Source organism: Tenrec ecaudatus, chromosome 14, assembly GCF_050624435.1.
Source record: "Tenrec ecaudatus isolate mTenEca1 chromosome 14, mTenEca1.hap1, whole genome shotgun sequence".
In the NCBI taxonomy this organism is placed as follows: Eukaryota; Metazoa; Chordata; class Mammalia; order Afrosoricida; family Tenrecidae; genus Tenrec; species Tenrec ecaudatus.
Window position 1 is genome coordinate 23445749 of NC_134543.1, and position 22786 is coordinate 23468534.

The following is a 22786-nucleotide window of genomic DNA, read 5'->3' on the forward strand; positions in this document are numbered from 1 at the left end:
TGCCTTCTTACTTTGCATGGATTGTGTGGTGGGGAGCAGAAGGCTTAGTGCTTGGCTTCTCTCCCTTGGAATAAATGCTACCTCCATAGAGCTGGACAGAGGGATGGGGATGTGGGACTTTAAAATTTTCCTTCCCAGGCTCCTCTTATTTCCGATTAATCACACATCTCTACTTTTTTTGGGGTGGGCAGGGTTAAGACTCCCCATTGCGCATTGGTGTGCCTATCAGCAGTACTGACATTTTAAATTAATAATGACTGATGATTAATAATGACTTGGATTGGATTTGCAGACTTCTCTCTGTTATGTTCTCCTCTGCTTTGAGGTTTCATTTTAAAAGTGTGTCAGTAGTGTGTAAATTGCTTTTATGCTAGGCAACACTGTTGTTTCAATTTCCGTTACATTATATTTACATGTAATAGTCATTTTTGACTCTTTTCTTGGGCTAATTTTACCTTTTTAAAAAACATCACTTTATTGGGGGCTCATACAGCTCTTATCACAAGCCATCCATCCGTCCATTGTGTCAAGCGCGTTTGTACATTTGTTGCCATCATCATTCTCAAAACATTTTCTTTTTACCGGAGCCCTTGGTGTCAGCTCACTTTTTTCCCCTTCATGAACCCTTGCTAATTTATAAATTATAATTATTTTTTTCATGTCTTATACTGTCTGCTGTCTCCCTTCACCCACTTTTCCGTTGTCTGTCCCCCTGGAAAGACGTTATAGGTAGGTCATTGTGATCAGTTCCCTCTTTCTCCCCCACCTTCCCCTTCCCCTCCTGGTATCACTACTCTCATTATTGGTCCTGAGGGGTTTATCTGTCATGGATTCCTTGTAATTTTATCTTTTTAATAATGAAGATCATGAGTTAATATCAAATAAGTTTTGGCGATGAGACAACACTGATTTCTGTGTACTGCAGTGGGCCTGTGGGTTCCAGGGCAATACCTTTTTTCCTCATTTTCAAACCTAAGGAAAATTATTCATCCCCAAATGCATAAAGTATGAAATATTATTTGATAAAGTCTTTTTTCCTTTCTTAAATAGAAGAATCTGTGGTGAATTTTACAGAGCTTTTTTTCTCTTCATTTTTTTACCCTGATAGATTCTCAAAGAGAGGGATGAATCGAAAACCCAGCTTTACGCAGCATTGCAACAAATAGAGAATCTTCGAAAGGAGTTGAATGATGTCTTAACCAAGCGTGCCCTTCAGGAGGAGGAGCTGCACTGCAAAGAGAAGAAGCTCAGTGATGCTAAGTGTCTTCAAGCAGAGCTCGAACAGGAGGTCAGAGAGTCCTTGGACACCGTGCACCGGCTGGAAAATGAATTGAAAAGGCAGAGTAAGAGTCACAGTGTGATGAAAGCTGAGAAAAGTCACCTAGAGGAAGAGAATGCAGAGCTAAGGAAGAGCCAGTCTGAGGATAAAGCGAAACTTCTGGAGCTGCAAGAGTCTGTCAAGAACTTGAGTGCCATCCGTGCAGAGCTCGCTAATAAACTGGCCGAGGAAGAGAGAGCCAAGAAGGAGGTGCTTAAGGACCTTTCTGACCTCAAGACACACGAGAAAGCCAGGGAGGATGAAACAGCTACAATCATCAGGCAGTTAAAGCTCGAGCGAGATGTTCACCAGAGGGAGCTGGAAGATCTCACAGCCTCATTGCAGACTGTGAAAGCGAAACACGAACAGAATATCCAGGAGCTGATGAGGCACTTTAACACAGAGAAGTGTGAGGCTGAGAATCATATTAAGACACTGAAGGTACCCGTGTTGAATTAACCTGATGATACTGACGGAATTTTTCTGGTGGCTCATGAAGTTAATAAAGCATAAACTTTAAGAGCTCATTCTGTATTCCCAAGCACTGGAGGGAAGATAAAACTAACAATAAAGAGCCTTATTCATGCCTGTTCGGCCAGGTTGAAATGAGTTATGGCGGCCACCTGGGAGCACCTGTTTCAGAGCACTGAAGCCATTTAAAAAGAACGTGTAGCTATTTTGGGAGTTCAGAAAAGGCAGAGGTGGCAGTAAGTTGGGGACCTGAAACCTGCCCTCATTCAACATTTATGACCTCCTAAAATATAAAAGGCAAAGCCTTGTCAAGGCTGTAGGAGCTGTGTCCACAGTCCTGATTAGTATGGTAACTACAGCGGATCAGCTGTCGGGCTGTGTCAACCCTAACCCTTCTTTTCCAAATCCAAGCTGCCTGAGTGCATGCCTCACTGAGATCGTCTCTCAGGTCTAATGAGATTGGCAACACTACCGGGCAGGGGAGTCATTCCATAACAGGAGTCTCAGGAAGGTGCTTTCTTTCCTTTCTCCATAGCTCTTTTTTACGACATGCTCCAGATGCTCGATTATTTATTCTTTATCCCCTTTCATTAAAGGGAAAGCACGGTGAGGTCTGGGATTTGAATCTGTTTTAGTTACAGGTACAGGTGCATCCCCAGTGCCTAGCAGAGTTTCTGGAACACTCTTAGTATCTGTTGAATAGATGAATGGATAAATCTTAAGAGGTCAATTATGAATTTTTTAAAAGGGATTCGAATTACTTGAAAAGTAGAAATATTTAAAAGATGTGTGATGGGAGCTGATGCTATCTTGAAATAGCTGATGTTTGTAGAGTGCTCTCAACTCTTTCATGAATTCTTCACCCTCCTCCTGTCTAGCCTTCTATTAGGGGTAGGTGTGAGACCATTGGTTGAGGTAGGTAGGGCAGAGCAGAATGGAGGCCAAAGAATAGATATGAACACTTGGGCATATTTCATTTAACCAAAGAAACTCATCAATCTATTTACTGAGAGGAAAAATATATGTTCCTATGAAACCGTGACATGCTATCAATTGGCAGGTGACACTTCAAGTCAGGGATGGGAAAGTGGGGGGTAAAAATAGCTTAATAGAGAATATGGTACAATAGTCCTTTAGCATGGATGAGGCATAAACAAAAATAGGGAATTTGGTCTTATATAGAAGAAAGCATATACCGTTGCCTGATTGTTTTGGCAATAATAGAAATTCTAGGAAACATTTTTGGAGCCCTTTGGGCTTTTTCACTGGTGCAACAACTTTACATGTTTTACTCACATCCTTCCTTAAATTCATTATTCCCATCCTTCACATAAATTGTGATGTTTTTTTTCTTGATTAGGAAACTGAGAAACAGAATGTTAAACATCTTATCTGCGGTCTTACTGCTGGCGGGTGGGTGAGAGAGGGTTTGCATTCAAGTTGTCTCCTGTGTTCTTTACCATTTCCCTACATTAGAAAGACAGTGCCCTCATGGCATAATGGTTACACATTGGGCTGCTAACCACAGACTCAGTAGTTCAAAAACCACCAGTCTCTCTGAAGGAAAGAGACTAGGCTTTCTACTCTCATTAAGAATTACACACTTTGAAACTCACATGGGCAGTTCTACCTTGTCCTATAGCAGTGGTTCTCAACCTGTGGGTCGTGACCCCTTTGGGAGTCAACTGATCCATTCAGAGGGGTTGCCAGGTTCATAACAGTAGCAAAATTACAGTTATGAAGTAGCAACGAAAATAATTTTATGGTTGGGCGGTTCACCACAGCATGAGGAATTATATTAAAAAGTCGTGGCATGAGGAAGGTTGAGAATCACTGTGGACCTATATGGTCACTCAGTGAGTTGGAATTGACTCGATGGCAGTGAGAGTGATACCAGAAGGAGTTGGAATTAAGGATGACTAAGTAATGACTTGGCTACTAGGTGGATAAAGAAGTTGTGTGCCAACATAAGGACTATGGGTAGCAGAGTAGACTTAGAACAATGCCAAATTCAGTGGTTTGTCACGTTAAGTATGTGTGAATGACAGTCAGTTTAACCATGAAAAATCTAGGGAGAAAACTTCAGTACATATTGAATTGAGGGAAAATTTAGAATTAGAGTTAATTATTTGAAACTAGTGAGTAATTTATAGGTGGGAGTTGAAATCAAGAGATTTAGGTGAGATCACCTAGGAAAATAAGACAACAAACACTGGGCATCACCATTTAATGGGAGGATTAAGAACAGGGTTCCAATAACTAAGAGGCAGGAGAAGAGCCAGCCGGGAATGTTCTCTTGGAAAGTCAAGATCTGTCAAGAAGGAAGAGTTCAGAGTGTCACATGTTGACAAGCTAAGAGCACTTAAAATGTTCATGGCATTTTCAGAGGTTGAGTGAGAAATACCAAGAACTATTTGAAAGGTTCCGATCAAAAGTATATAACGTTCAGTAGGTGGCAAGATCTCTCATTCTATGAAGGTCTTGGAGGAAATCAGTAAGATTTGGTGAGTTGCTAAGTACAGTCTGGGGAAGTTGCTGTGAAACATGAAAGCAGTCTCATCTCTCTTGATTAGAAAATGGCAACAGTACAGTAAGCACTGTGAGAGGTGAAGATGCAAACTGCTGTGTAGAATGATCAATTGGGTCAGGCTGTATTTGGGGAGCATGCAGTGGGCGGCCATATGGCCAACCCTGAAGAACATACATCATAGGTATAAATGAATGAGACCACTGGGGATAAGATAGTTGGAATTCGACATGCTCGGCAACTTTGAGGTTAGCTCATTGGATGGATATTTGACTCTGATACTATTGCAATAGCGCTCATTGGCCACACACCAGCACTTCAGCTGTTGCTAACAAGGAAGAGGGGCATTGATAGCAAATGCTGGATCTCAAAGGAAGGGATGGTAGGGCTTTGCAGAGGATGAACCTGACATGAATCAGAGCTAGCATTGGCCATGACCCTAAAGCCTGGTCCTTTTAAGGAGCTTATTAGTGTTCTTGGGATTGCTGTTGAACATACACCCCTCTTTCCTTTTCCTGCCTGCTAACTGACTTCAGGCTCTCATCACTATTATTTCAGTTGTATGATCACATACATGCCACTAGGCTTTTGTAATGATGTAATCAATTGCAACAGATGTGACAGGATCTGAGTATTTAATGCTCTCAGAGTGTGATAGGCTTTCTTGAGTCGAAAAGCTAATGGAGATGCAGTACGCGCCTCATGATTCATCAGCTGCCGAACGAGTGCATCCTGCTCCATAGTAGAAAATAGTATTTGGGTTTGGGATTCGGTCCACCAAAACATGCATCTGAGTAACCTGGGTTCTTCCGCCCGATGCCTCGCCCCACCCCGACTTCTCCCTTTTAATCTTTAGATGAGAGTACATTTCCCTTCCTCAGACCTAGCTGAATGCATCACTCCTGCTCACAAACTTCCCTGATCATTTCCCCCCTCATACGTGTCCACTCTGGCCCAGCCCCTTTGGAGCAGGCCATCTCTATTTTCTTTTACCGCTCTTCAGCATCCTTCATCCGCATGGACAACCGTCCCCGGATGTCACCTCTTCATTTTCCATCTGGACTATGCTTTCCTCTCACTGAATGAAAGAAACATGGTACTTCATCCTTCAAGGCTCAATATCTTTTATGAAAACTGAAGTTCCAATAAATCCCCGTGGAGTTTGTTATTAGTGTTCCCCTCTTCTTTGTTCTCAGGGATCTTTGTGAATGTTTCGGTCTAGCCGATTTAGGCTGCATTGTATGATGGTTAGGAATCCCTGGGTGTGCTTGGCTGCTTATGGAAAGTTTGCAGAGTGGGGTTCAGTCAGTGTCACTTTGGAAGACAGGCCGGTGGTCTCCTTTCAAAATATTAGGCCCTGAAAAGTCCGTGGAGCACAGTTCTTCTCCGATCTGCACGAGGTTGTCTTGAGGTGGAAATTAGTTGACTGCAACTAAGGTGGGTTTTGTTGTTGATTTTTTAAAAATTTTTATGATGTGGTTTTGGGAGTACAAAATAGCAAGGAGGCTATATCTGACTTCCTCTGACTTCCTTCTTGCCAGGAGGCAGAAGTCAGGGAGCTTCCATCCTCCCTCCTCCTCCGGCGGCACTCAACTTCTCTGCTGGGTTGGATCACCCATTGCCATGGCCACACAGAACCCACAGGCAAAACTCATGAGTAGGAGGGCTTGTTAGAGAAGCAAAGAGAGTACCACAAATCAGGTTCAGAAAGAAAAAGTAAGGAGATAATCTTTGGTTCAGAATAACACCTTTCCTTAGCCAGTGGGCGAGTCAGCCCGCAGCCATGTGGTCTTTACGGCACTGGTTCGCACTCTCCTAGTCTCAATGCTGCTCCTCTGTTCTGGCTCGGGGTCCCCTGCCTTGGCCTCTGGTTTGGCCGGCTCATTAAGTATCTCCGATGGTCTCCAGGCTGCAGCCTCTGGTATTGGCTTCTGCCATTTCAGATAGACAGAGGTCTTGAATAGGTTCCATTTCCAATGGTCATAGGATTTCTCTCTTACTGTGGAGATGGCTCGTCCTGATAGCCAGGAAAAATCTTACCGATCCCCTCTATTAGTGTCAAACACGCTCTATGTACATAATCCCACCCAATCATTTGATGGGAGTTACAGAGGCCTGGATAGAAGAGCCATATTAAGGAATTTCACTCCACCACCGTGAATATTCTCAAGATTCCCAAGTGGGGGACATCAGGTCACCCGTTGTGACATCTAGAATACTGTGTGTACAGAAAATAGCCAATGGTGGCTGGCTGGAAATGTTTGCCCCTGGAAATCAGAGGGTTTGTTCCTGACTTTTTCTGTGATATCTCTTGTTTGTATTTCTTCATAAAATATGGAGAAATTGATTACCCTTTCTTTTTTAAAAGATGTGTTGCTGTACTAAGATAATAAGAAAACTTCGATAAATTATTTTCATTGTGTAAGGAATTACTCTGTAAAAAGATTTGGTGGATCTTCACAAAAGGTTTCAAAGATTATTACTATTTTAATTTGGAAGATTGAGGTCCACTAGGGAGTAGCAGCTACTCTTTCATGTGGCACAGAGCTCACACAGAGCTAAAAAGAGGCTGCAAGATGTCAGCGTCTTAAAGCTTGTAAAGCAAATGAGCTTAAACTGAATGACTTACCCATTGGGAACAATACTTCCCTCTTGCTAATCTTGATTATTTATAATATTCAAAGCATTTGACAACAATAGTTATCACAGATTAGAATGCTGAATTGTGCAGAGCAGAGCTTTGGGTAGATAGCTCCATAGCTTCATAACTATTTCTGTGCCTTTAAGCTTAAATTATTGCTCTGTTTGGGGTCTACTATGCTCTGATGTATTGTCCATGTTTTTTCTCTGAGCCTATCAGTAGTATTATCCACCTCCCTACCTAGAAGTAGCCTTTTCGTGACTCATTTTTTAGCTAAGTTAAAATATTTTAATGAAATAGTGTGACTGCTAGTAGGGTTCACAGAACTGCAGTGCCTTTTCTTTTGAATAATAATAACAAAAACCCCGTTGTTACCTGCTAGGCAGGTGCTCTTAGAAAAGTTACCTCACTTTTTTGTCCTTCTGTAAAATAGGATTAGTAATATTTCACTCTATCTACCACAGGGTTATTGTGAGTATTGCATTGCTTTATAAATCTTAAAATAACAAAAACATAATAATAAAACCCATATAACAAGTAAATTCTGACTAAAACTTAGGCGTTCAAATGAAGCTAAGTAGGAGAATGAGTCAAAGTACTGCTACAAAATCATGGAAACCTTTATTAAACCTTTATTAAAAACATAGATATGTGAAGCAACTCTTTATCAATATATCCTCCTCTTCCTTCTGGGTCTGCACAATTTTGAAGGCAGTGTGTCCATCTTTCTAACCCTTCCCCAAAGGGTTCTGCCCTCTGGTTTACATCACATCAGAACAACCTTTGGGCATCCTCAAGGGACTCAAAATCTTGTCCCCTTTTCCATGTTCGTTGAGCTGTCTGAGGGACAGGATTAGGATATGGTAGAGTATATGGGACAAAGCTTCCCACTGAAATTCCTATCGCCCACGCTCCCCTCCATGAACTAGCAGGTGCTTTGTAGACATGCTCAGTTACACTTGCTTGGCCAAACACTAAGGCGGATTTCCATTTCCTTAACTTCTTCAAAACAAGTCCCAGAGGTTATTCTGTGTCCTTCAAGAAGATCTATCAAGAGCACCTCTTTAGGATTCAAAACAAAACAAGACAGTCACCATCATTTTCTGAACTAATCTCTTTACCTCGGATTTACTGTTTCAGTTTGGAAGGTACTCTGGATTGTATTAGTAAAACCAAAACGCACCCCCCATCACTCCTCGCAGAAAGCTGACTGCTCTCAAGTTGGTTCTGCCTGGGAAGAACCCTGTAAGACAGAGTAGAACTGCCCCCTATGGATTGCTGAGACTAAATCTTTTTGGAAGTAAAAAGTCTCATCTCCCGCAGAACTGTTGGTGGCTTTGAACTGTCGACCCTGGAGTTAGCAGCCCAAAGTGGAACCCACTATGCCCCCAGGGCTTCTGACTCGTTATGCCTAGCTTCATAAAATAATACCTTTAGTGTTGATTTTTAGTTAAAAACCTGATCAAAAGATCAGCTAAAGAGCTCTTCACATAAAATTGGAAATGCCAATCTGATGCCCCAAATTCAGTGCTAGTTCAACAATGGTAATTGTATAGTCCTCTTCCACTGTTTCTACCTTCATCGAAGTTGATGATATTCCCTCTCTTTGTGCATATAAGAGGGGGTGCTCCCCCCAAAAAACACCCCAAACTGGAATTGCACGGGGCGGAGCAGAGTGGAGCCGTGGAAGTATGTGTTTTCCTGGTTTTGCCTCCACAGCAGTGCCCCTGCTCACGCAGCATCTCAGTGAGCCAGTTTATGGCGGGAAGAAGCAAACCAAACAGCACGCCTCTCTTGCCCCATGCACTTTACTCACCTGACCTCGCTCTGTGTTGTTTTTTGTTTGTTTGTGCAAATGAAGAGGAGCATGAAAGGACAGCGGTTTGATGAAGTAGAAGAGATGAAAAAATAAAAAAAAAAGAGGGAGGTGCTGTCAAGCCTTCCAAACAGATGAGTTTTAAAAATGTTTCCAGAATGGAATCGCAGATTTGACAAATGTATTAAGTGTAATGGAGAGAAGTTTGAAGTTGATAAGTTGGTTTTGTTAACAAAAAAAATCCGGGTTTTATTGGTGTGTGCGTGTGTGTGTGTACACATTAAGTCCATGCCAACTCATAGCAACCCTCTAAGTAGAATTGGCCCTGGAGCATACCGTTTTCCAGACTAACTCTTCAGGAGTAGAGAGTCCCATGTTTCTCCCCAAACACATAACCACTACACCACCAGGGCTTGTTCATTCACATTCTCGCTCTTTCTCTCTCTGGCTTCATTTCCTTAAACTTGTTGCAAAACGTCAATGATACCGACTCCAGTTTAAGAGATTTATGTTAGCCTTAACCTCTTGCAATCGTTTTATTTTCCCCAATACACAAAGTCGCCTTTCGTGAAAGCACTCTAACAGACTAAGGCGAGAGTGTTGCCGTGGAGCTGGTCTGCAGGCATCCACGATCACACAGACGTGCTTCACAACTTTTTACTCAGAATAAGCCGGCGCGTGAACAAACTGGAACCTTAATAGCAATAATTTTTGCCTTACTATGTTTATATTGCGGTAGGGTGTAAACCATGCTTACTGGCATTTGCCACTTTCAGCTGGCCGCTTCCAAGCTCTCATGAGACACGATGCCCTGGGCAGGAGGCGAGGGGAGAGGAGCACGAATCACTCCTGTCAGTGACTGGAGCCTGCTCTAGCCCCTCGGACATTGGGAGCCAACCAGCCCCCACACCTGAGCTTCTTATAGCACATAGGAAAGTACGAACATTCTACTGAAGCTTCAAATTGTAATCGAGCAATTTTCCTCAGGCGAGACTTCCATCTTGGGAATTTATTTGGGGGTTGTAAATATAGGATTGTGCATAAAAAAGCCCCAAACAATTCCTTTGTTAATTCAAAATGACATCAAGTCGATGTGACTTGTGGGGTGAATAATATAGAAATTTTTGTCTAAAACTCAGTATACTTCTTGCACTCAGAAGGTTGCTTCCAGTGATTCTCTTCTTACTTAATGGTTTAGACATATAATACCTTTATAAAAATAAGTTACATGTACAGTCATCTTTCAGGCATGAAAACGTGGCTTTTTAAATGGACTATGTACAGATTGCCCCAGACATTATGTCTTGCACACAGGTGACGTCTAAAGCCTGGTGATGTGTGTACGTGTACCTTTTGAGCGTCAGCGTAGCAGAGTAGCTGAATGCCTGGGCCTTTTAGACAGGTTTCTAGGTTCACATCCCGTTTCTGCCTTCGCCAAGAATTCCCCTGTGGGTGTCTTTCTAAGTTGTGTTGAATTCCGTCTTTGTCAAGTTGTTGCGAGGAAGAAATTAGGACAAACTTTTCACAAGGTCTTTAAAAAAAAATTATTCACAAGGTTTTAGAACAGTGCCTTACACATGTGAATGCTCACATCATTCATGACATTTCGAAATTCTGTAACTTTACATAACTGAAAGTCTAATATCTAGAACACATTGTTCCTAATTTTAAAAATCTGATTATGGTTTTATTACAAATAATGATAAAACGAGCAGGTACTTTATTACACAGGTATTGAAATAATCACGGTTAATCTCTTTTTCATATAAAGTTATTTGTAGTTTCTTGACTGCTACAATTCATAATCTTTATAGCCACACAAGGGTGGTGAGATTAATTATGCTACCCTCAGAATACACAATTCTTCCCTAATAATGAAGAGGAAGGCAACCCAGGCATGTGATGAAGCTTGCTTTACAGATGAGGAAATTGATGGGTGAACATTATCACCTCCGAGTAGCCTCCTTCCATATAACTTCCATATTAACTCCTTCCACTCGCAAGTCGAAATTGTTTTACCCCCTTTGGGCCAAGATCCCCAACTTACACTCTTACTGAGCACTTTTCATTTTGTCAGAATTGTATGTAAAACATTGAGTTATTACAGTCCTTAAAGCCCCACTGGCAGTGAATCGGGTCGAACTCCCAGTGACCCCTCAGGACAGAGCGCGATGGCTCCACAGGACTGCAAAGGCTGTCCATCTTTGCGGGAGCAGACTGCTTCGTTGTTCTTTCACGAAGTGGCTGGGGCATTCCAACAGCGGCCTTTTGGTTAGCAGCCCAATGCGTCCAGGCCGCTTTAGTGGTGATGACCTATTCGTAGTCCCTGGTACTTAAGAAATCCTCGGTAAATGCTGTGCATTGGTTGAAATGTATAGAACAGTTGCCTTGCGTGTATTTATGCATCGATGTCTACATGAGTAGAGAGTACAAAATCTTGAAGTATTTTCCTGTTGATACAGTGCATAATTCGTTATGGAATTTTGCTGTGGGTACTGGACTTTCTTTTGTCTCCTCTTTTTCTCAGGCAGAAAGCTTAGAAGACAAGAATACAGCTAAGGTCCATATCTGGCAACTGGAGAAGATGAAATCACAGTATGACAGAATGACACAAGAATTAGCCCAGAATGAGGAAGAGAACAAAAAACTGAAGCTAAAATATCAGCGCTTGAAGGAACAACTAGAAGAAAAGGTAAATATGTGCATGGATCCCTTGAAAATATTTAATGCATTAACAAATGATAATGCTAGTCCTTCATAGGAAAGCTGTGACAACCAAAGGAAGTATGGTTTATTAGTGTTACAATTTTTATCTGTTTCATCTATCCAGTCACCTACTACTACATTTCTTTTTTTTTAATTTTATTTTTCCTACTACTACATTTCATTAACACATTTTGTCTCTTTAAAATATTTTAATGTTTATACTGAAAATATTCGAATAACTTTATACAGTAAATTTGGTTCAATTTGAGTACGTTTTATAAAATGTTTCTGTGCCACTGGTTACTGTTTTTGTCATGTCTACTTTCTCGTTGTTTCCATGTGTCTTGTTCGGTTTCCTTTGGTCTAGCTTTTCTTCCCTCCCTGCCTCCTCATCTATGTTTTGGTGTAAGTGTTGATCAATTGTTCTAAAGACCACATTCCTCATGGGTGGTATTGATGATCTTAAAAGCCAGGGCATTGATTATCTTAAAAGACAGACTATTCTGAAAGGTGACTTGCAGAAATAGCTTAAATTCTAAATTGAAAGAGGATTGTCCTGGGGGCTCCCAGTGTATCACCTGCGTCTCTAGCACTTGGCGTCTTAGTTCATTGTTGTGGTGGGGCAGTCTGGTGGGTGTGACCAAGTCACAGGCGGGGGGGGGGGGGCTGTCTCCTCTTTTGTCTTAAAGCAGGAACCTAGAAGAAAGATGGAAGAGAAGCAGAGTGAAGGTCTATTCTGACTACTGATTTACACATTCCTACTCATTTAGTTCTGCTTTTGTTCTTTTAATGTGTGAGAAAACTAAGCTTAAAAAAATAAGTCTAATGGTTGTTAGATGCTCAATAGCTGTTGTCTTCGTTGTATCCTGTGCTGTATACACTTTATTCCTCATGGTAATTTTTATGAAATTGGTGGTGGTGTCGTGGGCTATGCATTGGACTGCGATTTTCAAAGTCAACAGCTCAAAACCATCTGCAGCTGTGCTGGAGGAAAATCAGGCTTTCATACTCCTATCAAGAGTTACAGCCCTAGCGACCCACAGGGCCAGTTCCACCCTGTCGTGTAGGGTCATTATGCGTTGTAATGGGCATGACGGCAGTCGGCAGTCGATTTTAAGACACTCTAGCACTGCTGACTCAGTGACTGCTATCCAGTTAATTCCAGCTCATAGTGCCCCGATGCTGGTGCGCACATATTTATTTCGAGTGGCCATAGCAGGGATGAGGTTCATTAAAGAACAAGAGAATATAGGCAGGAGCTACGTGACTCCTTTATATGGAAACAAGTTTCGTGATTACCGCTCGTGACAGCCCACGTGTGTTGGAGAAGATCCACTGTGTAGAGTGTTCAGGTCCTGATTACTCAGAAGGAAGTCACCTAGCCATTCTCAGAGTCACCTCGGGGCGGAGTCGTCACATTAATGGTTGCACAATCCAGGGACTGTCCTTTCTTTGAGATGGGCTAATGAACCCGAGCTGGGGGAACTGTCATTGCATCTGGATGCTGTCACAAAAGTCTTCCGAAAGCGTTAGGCAGAACATTTTAAAGTGTCTTGCTCACTCTTCTTTTTATTGTTTGTAAAATTCTTCATGTTTATGTGTATATATATGAGGGGTTACCTCCCCCCCCCAAAAAAAAACAGAAAAAAAGCTCCGCGGGCGTGGGCTTTCATAGTACACATTTTCCCTGCTAGGCGAGCATCAATCAACTCTCTCTGAGTTCGTGCACCCAGTGTGTCGCCTGGGAAGGTTGTCTCTGGTCACAGTGAAGTTTTTCTTAAAAGCAGCTTCACTCGAACCTCGTGTTTTGCGATGGCCGATTTAAGGAAACAGCGTGCGCCTGTGAAATTTGGTTTCCTGCTCAGGAAACATGCCACAGGAACCGTTTTGATGCTGAACCCAGTGTACAAGGACAGCGCCGTGGGAAAAGATCAAGTGTACGAGTGGTTTTCTTGTTTCAAACAAGGTGAAATGTCGATTGATGACAAACCTCGTTATGATGTCTGTCGGTTTCCTGATGAAGGAAAATGTTGATAAAATTAGTGTACTTGTGCTGCTCTGAGACCGATGACGGGCCACTGTAGAGATGGGAGGCTATCTGGACTATCTGGAGCTCGGTTCAGCGAATTTTAATGGAAGATTTGGGAATGAGAAGGGTCGCTGAGAAATGTGTGCCTGGGTTCTGACTGAGCAGGAAAAAGAGCATCTCGTGGAAACATGCCGCACTTTGAAAGAACGGCGCTGAAGTTTCCCAGACTTTCTTTCCACGGTCATTGCTGGTGAGGAGACACGGTGGGTTTCTTACACCCCCGAAAGCAAGCATCAATCAAGTCAGTGGAAGACACCATTGTCACCTCGCCCCCAAAAGCTCATCAAGTGAAATCAAAGCTCAAGATGGTGCATATTTGTTTTTGTTTGTTTATGTGAGGGGCATAGTGCATTTGGAGTTGGCTCCACCAGGTCAGACTGTTAATCAAGCTTTCTATTTAGAGGTTCTGAAGAGACTGCGTAGCAGTGTGCAACAAAAAAGGCTCGCTTCCTGGCACACGTGGGACTGGTTTTGCCACTGTACCAGTGCTCCTGCAGCCATGTCAAGGAGCCAGTTTTTGGCCACAAACAGCATGCCTCTCTGGACTCTCACAGCTCACTCACCCGACCTTGCTCCACGTGACTGCCTTTTGTTTCCGCAAAGGAACAGGGGCACGAAAAGACAGCAACTTGCAAACAGAAGAGGCGATAAACAAGCGAGGGAGGGGCTGTCAGCTTTTCAAACAGATGAGTTTGAAAAATGTTTCCAAAAATGGAATCACAGATTTGACAAATGTATTGAGTGTAATGGAGAGGTCTTTGAAGGTGATAAGGTTGCTTTGTAAAACAATTTAAATACATAGCTTTGGAAAAAAATCCCTTTTTTTTGGTATCCGTGTGTGTGTGTGTGTGTGTGTGTGACTGTATTGTAGTTATTAAAATCAAGCAAATAAAATATAACTTAGTTTGGAGTTAATGCTTAAATGTGTTTAAGTTGCTAAATTTAGTTATACAATCTTGACAACAGCTGTAATTTAGATCTCATGTCATGCTTTGTTTTGATTGTGTATAATGTTCACACATATTTAATGTACCTGTTGCCAGGGCTTAGTTGCTATGGAGATACTGCTAAATTTTCCAACATTCCCATAATTAAAATTTTATCAAGAAGATTGTATTAATGTGCTTATATTTTTATTTACATTTAGGAAATAATGATGAAAGTTCTGATTTGTTGAAAGATGAACATTTATGGTGCTGAGCTTAAAATAAACATTTCTTGCTGATTTATTTGTGATGTTCCATCAAGACAGTTTCATACATTTATATAAATGTGCCATCCACCTTGGAATACAGTTTCAAGACTTAATGATTTTATTAATAATACAAGTTTTATTAATACTGTGCGTCAGACCTAGTGTTGTATTCTGAGGTTAGGATATTGGTAAAACACAAGTTTGCAATTCTTGAGTGTATATTGATAATAATAATACGTCTCAATTGTTAACCATTTATCAGTATTTCCACAAGTGCATGATACTAACCCCTGGGTGGGTACTGGAATGATGGGGTGAGTAGCAGAAATATCTTGGATTGTAGCACAAAAATTTTTAATTTCCAGGAGGTGAATTTTTTTTCCTGTGAAAGGAGCTATAGGCTAAATAAATTAGAGAATCTATAAAAATGGGTACTGATGCAGAGAAAAGATGGCACCTTAAGACTAAAATGGTAAATACTTAAAAAATATAGAAGGACACTGACCATCATAAATATAGACAATGTACATGCTTCCTTTTCTGTAGTAGAAGCATAATTATTATGTCTATTATGTTTCTTGACTTAAAGAACCCTGGTAGTGCTGTTGGGTAGGTGTTGGACTGCTAGTCACAAGATTGCCAGGTCTAACCCTCCAGCCACCACACTGTGGACACTTGAGCCTACCTGATCCCTAAAACTTTACAGCCTCATAAGCGCTACTTTATGAGTCAGAATTAACTTGATGGCAGTGAGTTTGGTTGTTTCACTTGGTTCTTTCTGTTGTCCACTTCTTTAGTACATTTAACAAGTAATCAAAGTGTTATTGGGTTTAGCTTTCCATAAATATTAAGTACTCACCGAGACCTATGTATTACTTATGATATGTATCACTCATGATGGCTCATGTGTACCTCATAATGTCCTTATATAGAACAGAAAGAAATATTGCCATGTACTATGACATTTCTTATTTCAATAGTTCAGTCATGTCAAGAATAGTTGTACAATCATTACCACTGTCAATTTGAGAACATTTTCTTATTTCTTGTATTCATTGTTTTTAGCTCTCTCTCCCCCCTCCCCTCCCCCATACCCCAAAGAAACCATTTATCCAGTTACTGCCCTTATAGATTTACCTCTCCTGGATTTCATATACAAAAGAAAGAAAAGAAAAAATCATGCCTCCCCCATCAAATCTAACAATAACCAAGTAAAACAGAAAAATCTCAATAGCACAGACAGTAGAAAATATTAAAAAGTAGAACAAATTTAAAATGAGTTAAAAGGGAGATCACATGACCCCCAGAGGGCTTAATCTCGGCATAGATCGGGCCCATGGATTCCGGGCTTCCAGTGTCATCCACAGCCTTCTGCAGACCAGGTGCTCACAGTTCAAGCTCTGATACAATTATTTCCTTTGGATTTGCATTATATTATTTACAATCCTTGGATCACACAGGCTGGTGTACTTCTTCCATCTAAGCCTTGCTTAGATGGCTGCTTGTTTTAAAACAAGCTTTTCAGACCCCAAATGCTATTCTTTCTGATGGCCTGGCACCATCTAATTTCTTCGCCACACTTTGCTATAGCACCTCTATCTTCAGTGACCTCTTCCTGAGGGCAAGCATTAAGCGGGGCTATGTCATAAGAACTAATTGTTCTTAGATTGGGGCTGGGATGAAGTGGGAGCCCCAAATCCATTTATATATCTATGATTTATGTATGTCTGTGGTCCATCTTAGAGATAGGTCATTTTATGTTAGTGAACACTATCAATCATCCTCCTGGGCCATAACATAATTCTATTGATAGTGTCATTAATTTAGTTGATAGTACAGAATTTAAAACACAGTTGAGAAAAGGAAATTGTACAAGCATAGGCCAGCTGTGAAGTATAATAAATGAATTGTTGACGTGTACAGATTAAACTCTTACGTGACTAGACACTGCACAAACATGGGGGTTGGTGACAGGGCAAAACTTTCAACAGTATTCTTTTAAAGTGGCAGAACCACACCTGTCAGATCAATACATGTCCTAATAAAGTAAGGAGGGGATGAAAATAGTACGTGCACGGTAGTCTCGGCCCACCATTCCCTGTGTACCTCAGGGAAAGACATCTGAACCAAAGTCCAGGACCACCGGTCATCTTCTTCTCCCCACTCTAGGGAGTTTCAGCCTTAAGTTCAAGGGCTCCAGGTTAGTTTTAGGTAAAGCCTAGTTCACTTAGTGTGGTTTCCACATGGAGTCCTTTTGGTGTGGTCTGTGAAGAATGTTTGACCCTAGACATAGAGTCTAAAGTCCCAGTAGTTGGTAGTACATGGCCAGGTCATCAAGGCCTAGTTAGAAACTAGGTCAAAAGGGTACAGTCAGAAACATTGTACCAGGCATACTCTCCCTTTGGCCTCTATGCATGTTTGAGTATATTGCTGTGGCTGTTGTGTTAGTCAGTCTCCATGAGGGATTTCCTTGTTTCACAAGTGCTCTACTTTACCAAGTAAGATATGCTTCTTCAGGGGTTAATCTTTCCTGAGAGCATATCCAAAAAGTGAGGTCAAGGCTCGCCACCCTGGCTTCTACAGAGCATTCGGGCTGCATTTCTTCCGAGACAGGTTGGTTCATTCTTCTGGTAATCCCAGATATCTTCAACCTTGTGCACCACCACCACAATCCGAAGGCATTATTTCCCCTTTGGTCTTTTCTATGGCGGGGAAACAAACAAAATAAAGCAAAATTGTCAACATTGATATAAACCCGACAGTGACTCAGCGACAGGGAATAGGTTAGGAGTGAGGGGGGTGGGATAAAGAGTAATAATTAAGATAAAATTTTATTTAAAATATATAACAATCAAATATAATGTGGGGCACTGTTGAATACCTAATTGAAAAAGTTGACCATGAGATACTTTATAGGCAATGAAGACTATGGATTATGAATAGGATATTAAATGATATAAATTATTGCTTTTTAAAGTAGGAAATTGGGGTGCCATTATTGTTTTGTAAAAAAAAAATCAGTTTTGCAGAACTCATTTTAAAAGCAATTTAGCCCTGGGGGGATGGGGCTCCTCTAAAATTGATGTGGTAATGTTGACAGCAACATATGTACAAGTGTGCTTAATGCAGTTGAATGATGGATTGTTATAAGATTTGTAAGAGACCCCAATAAAATGATTAACGGAAATAAAATAAATAAAAAAATAACAACAACGGCAACATCAGAAGAAAATTCTATTGCTTGAGCCAGGCACAGTTAATCCTCAAAATGACATCTTTGTTTTTTAACATGCTAAAGAGGGACTTTGCCCAGTGCTGTACATTGCTTTGCTTTCTTGACTGCTGCTTCCATAGACTTTGATTGTCTGTCCAAGTATAAGGGACCCCTTGACAAAATCAGTATTTTCTTAGTTTATCATGAGATTACTATTTGTATGGTATGAAGATTGTAATTTAAGGTTGAGGTACAATCCATACTGAAGGCCACAGTCTTTGATCTTCAGAAGATCAGTGGTACCCTTGTGAAAACAAGTAGCAGGTGATTCTGAAGACGTGTGTGTGTGTGTGTGTGTGTGTGTATGTACATACTGAGCAACAAAACCCAACTGGGCCATTTTATACTTATTACTACTTTTTAATTTGAAAACAGGAGCTACGTTTTGCTTATTATTTCATTTCAAGATAGCGACACAGGGCTTGACACATAGTAGATAATTTTAAGTAAATTGCTGAGTGAGAGATGCAAAGGGATATGTGAATGTATGTAGATATGCATAAAGATAGGGATATATAATTATATATATGGATATGTGTGTATATCTAGATCTAGCTATCTCTTATCTGTCTACACATGAAGGTATACCTATCAAAAATTGATCAGATTGGGAGAAACAAAAACTAGGAAATAAGACAAACATCTATTTTCAGTGAAAGAATTTACTGGTAGCCCAGATAGTCTTGTGGAAGCAGCGCCCTGAACTTGACGGGCTTGTGAAGGAAGCTGGTTTTGGTTGCAGGGCTGTTGTGATAAAAAGGGGACCCTTTTTTGTTTTCTAAATATGCTATTCTTGCATTGCCTCTACGGACCCCACAGACACGCAGTGCTCTTTAGGCACACGCCGCGTTCCTTTGTTGTCGTGTTAATTAATGTCTTGTTGTGTTGTGTTGACTGCAGTCTCTTAAGTGTTTTTTCCCTTCTCTTGGACAGCCTGATGACTCGATAAACTAAGAAGTGATAAAACAGCATCAGAATTCCAAAGCGTAAAACCAGGAGCCTTCATCAGTGAAAGGCCATTGTTGTGAGGCATGGACAGGCACAGAATAAACACATGTTAGCATATTTTCCTCATCTTGTCAGTGGTGATGTGTTGTAAGAAAATGCATCCCCCTCCCATCCTGTTTTGCTTTGCCAAATGTGATTTTTCAGTTTTATATGAAAAAGACAGTAAGTACTGTTAAACTACCAGAATTCTTACATATGCATTAAAGGCTTACTTATGAGCCTATTACTAAAGAAAAATTTTCATAAAAGATGATTGAAAGAATTGTTTGTTAATGAGAATATCATTTAAAGTTATTCATTTGCTTAAAAATTTAAAGGAAAAATACTTGAATTTTTCTTTTGTTGGTTCTCATTGATATTAATCGTTTCATTCATCCTGCCTTTACCTGGAAACTCTAATGTTGCTTATTCTACTAGAAATATCTCTTATTGGTTTTACTGGAATCTCTGAATCACTGAAAGAGATGGTGAGTAATTAGATTATTTTTACTCAGCATGGCAAAAGTTGAGTTTATACAGTGAAAAATTTAAATGTCTGCCTTTGAATCCAATTTTTAGAATATTTCCTATTAAAATAGTAAGAATTTATTAATGATGCTAGCCATTTTAATAGAAATTTCTAGTTAATTATAAAATTTGATTAAAAGAATGGTTTTAAATTTGAACATATTTTCATAATACTAAATATTGTTTTTTAGATTAAGAAAATGTTATTTTCCATATTATTATGTTTATATTAATTATATTATCATCTTGATCTTTCTATATTTTAAAAATATGACTATATTATTTAAAATATGTTTGTGCAGCTATGTATATATATATATATATATATATATATATATATCAGCAACAGGACAGGTTTTATGAGGAAAATGATGGAAATATCCTAAGTCATATTTGTATGTTTAGAGCAAAACATAATACAGTTACTTTTAAATGTTAGTGAATTATTTTTCTGATTATATTTATTTTAAATACACAGGTAAAGCAGAAATGATACATATAGATAATATATTTGTTTTTTAAAAGGAATATTCAAATTTTTTCAAATATATGTTCACTGTAGAAAATGTAGGATGTTAAACCAATCACTAGGCCTGCCTCCTGAGGTGGATTTGAATTAGCAAACATTTGACTAGTAGCTAAATTCAACAACCAAACTCACTGCCTGCTTATAGCAACCTTATAAGACAGGGGAGCGTTGCCCCTTGAGTTTTTGAGAATGTGCCTGTTAACGGGAATAGTAGCCTCATCTTTCTCCCAAGGAGAGGCTGGTGGTTTCAAACTGCTGACCTCGCAGACTGTGACCCCAAAAGTCTCTATATCACTTGGTTAGTAGCTAAGTGAATTAATTATTTGTATTCTCCAGGAACTCATGGATCCTTTAAGAAGATATAAGAACTCACCAGTAGTCTTAGTGCCTAACTTTCCTTCATTCAAATGTTGGTAAATTTCCATTCATAATTTTTCTATGCACACAGACATAGATTCCGATTAGAGTTATGTATACTCAATTTGTACAGATGGAATAGTTTTTCAAAATTAAGTTTATTTGCCACCCACTGTGGTAGATGTTGCTTTCTTCTTATGTTAATTATATTTATTTTCCATGTTAAAATTATTAAGTACTATTTATAGTATCTGAGTACTTTCTGTGTTATGGGCTGTCATATGCCATCACTACATTTTAATTAGAAATATATTTATTAGAATATGTTCTTTGCTAATTGATACCCAAAGCCAGAGACCCCACCTCTCCTTCTTTCACCTTTTCTCTTCCTCCACCCACGAACACATCCTTATGTGGAAATTCCACTGGCTTTTATTTCCAGCAAGAATAGTCCCAGAGTTTCCAATACACACTGAGCTGCTGTGACAAACGTTACAGCACTCGAGACACTTGTCATCAGTTCCTATTCTAAAAGTGGAAAAGAACCTGGAATATTAATAGTTCCTATGCTTCATTTTAGTGATGAGACAATTCTGACTCAAGGTAGGTTATGCACTTATACAAATGGTCCTAGCTGTTCTGTTGGTACAACTGGAAATTGGACTCAAGTTTACCAATCCTATATTTCCATGGATTAGCGTCATTAAGAAATGTTCAGTGTGTGTGTGCGTGTGTGTGTGTGTGTGTGTGTGTGTGTGTGTGTGTGTATGCCCTGGCAGGGCTGCTGACCACAAGGTCAGCAATTGGAGCCCCTTAGCTATGCCACAGAGAAAAACGAGGGGGTCCATAGCTGTAAACATTACAGCCTCTGCAACCCTCAAGCGCAAGCAGTTCTGCTGTCCTATAAGGTTGCTAAGAATCAGAATGGATTGAATGGCTGTGACTTGTATTTCTAACTGTAGAAGACCACATGTAGATTATGTAGCTTTTATGGGTCATGTGCTCATTTCAATACCTTTCTCTTTAGATGACTATATTTGCTCATATTCGTTCAGAAGATGAGGCTAGTTTTAATAAAGATTTCATTTGAATATTTGATGAAGTGATACCCAAGAACACATTGTAGAACCGTGGCTATATTTGGCCAAACATTTTATAACCAGTGTTCATCTTTTTAAAATGCGGACTTTTTAGAAATTGTGATTCATATTTTCAAGTATACAAAGGTAATTGAGAAAGTTCATGGGGAAAAATGTACTATCGTTTAAGGCCATTTTCCCCCTACATAATGTTAAAATGAACTTAAAAGAGAATGGAGTTTTCCCATCAGTGTTCTGGAGCCTCCTCATAATTATAATGCCAAGTGCTAGAAATGGCAGCCCAGACTGGAATCTTCCAAGGACAGTGGCTTCCTAGCACTGCACAGATCCCTGCGGTCAGAACAGGGTAGCACCACAAATTCCTGGTATTTCCCCGCTTCCCTTCTCCACCCCCACCCCTGTCCCCAGTGTCATGTCACCTGCCTGTACAATGACTCCTGGCTGTGCTTCTCCTTGGGCTATGCGCATTGAATTTAAATTCAGGGTTACTACATTTTGTAGCTTACCATGCAATCTTTTATTTATTTATTTTTTACTGTGACATATTTTGAAATAGGAGTCATCAGTGATTTTGTTAGAAAAATCTAACTAAACCTAACATTTCCACATAAAGGTATCTCTGAGGGGAAAACATAGATCAGTGATATTTTAATTTTGTGTGTTGGTTTAGATTTGACCATCTGTTTAAGATTGCTCTTTTTTGGTGTGGAAAAATATGTATGATTGTCAGATGTCTGTTTTTTAAAAAGCATTTCCTACCTTGCAAAATACGAGTTTCATGTTTTGGATGAAAAAGCTTTTTGATAGTAGCAGGGAAAACTCCCCGATTTTTGATTTCTCTAGAAAAAAGAAGAGTGGACACAAAATGAGCCGTTGCTCTGTAGCGTTTACTTTAGTGTTTGCAATTACACTTTAGTCTAGTTTTAGTCCGACCCTATTCTTTTTCGGTGCCTTAGCATCTTAATGTTTTATAAGTCAAATGATGGCTACCCCAAAGTACTTGGAAGCAATTTTAAATCAGGACCTCTGAACACTCACTAGAATATTAGGAGTATTTTCTTTCAGATTCTCATCACATTATGAACAGCAGTAACAGCAGGATAATAAAAAAGGTTAGATTAAAGATAAATTTATAATTTTTTTCTCTTGTCATTTATTTTCATTGAGTCGCTTAGAGTCATGAAGGCCAGGGGAGTCTTGACTTTTATCAAGAATTAACTGAGGGGGAAGGTGAGAAAGGGGGAAGCC

General features: G+C 40.0%; 1 protein-coding gene across 2 annotated transcripts in view; it reads left to right on the top strand.

Annotated features, from left to right (window-relative positions):
- The window catches only part of CEP128 (centrosomal protein 128), a 472711-nt gene that overhangs the window by 172956 nt on the left and 276969 nt on the right, over nt 1–22786 (top strand). For both annotated transcript variants that reach the window (XM_075531496.1, XM_075531497.1), the window contains 2 exons: nt 1109–1759; nt 11301–11465. In XM_075531496.1, the coding sequence (XP_075387611.1) occupies nt 1109–1759; nt 11301–11465 (816 nt within the window). The remainder of the gene's footprint in view (nt 1–1108; nt 1760–11300; nt 11466–22786) is intronic.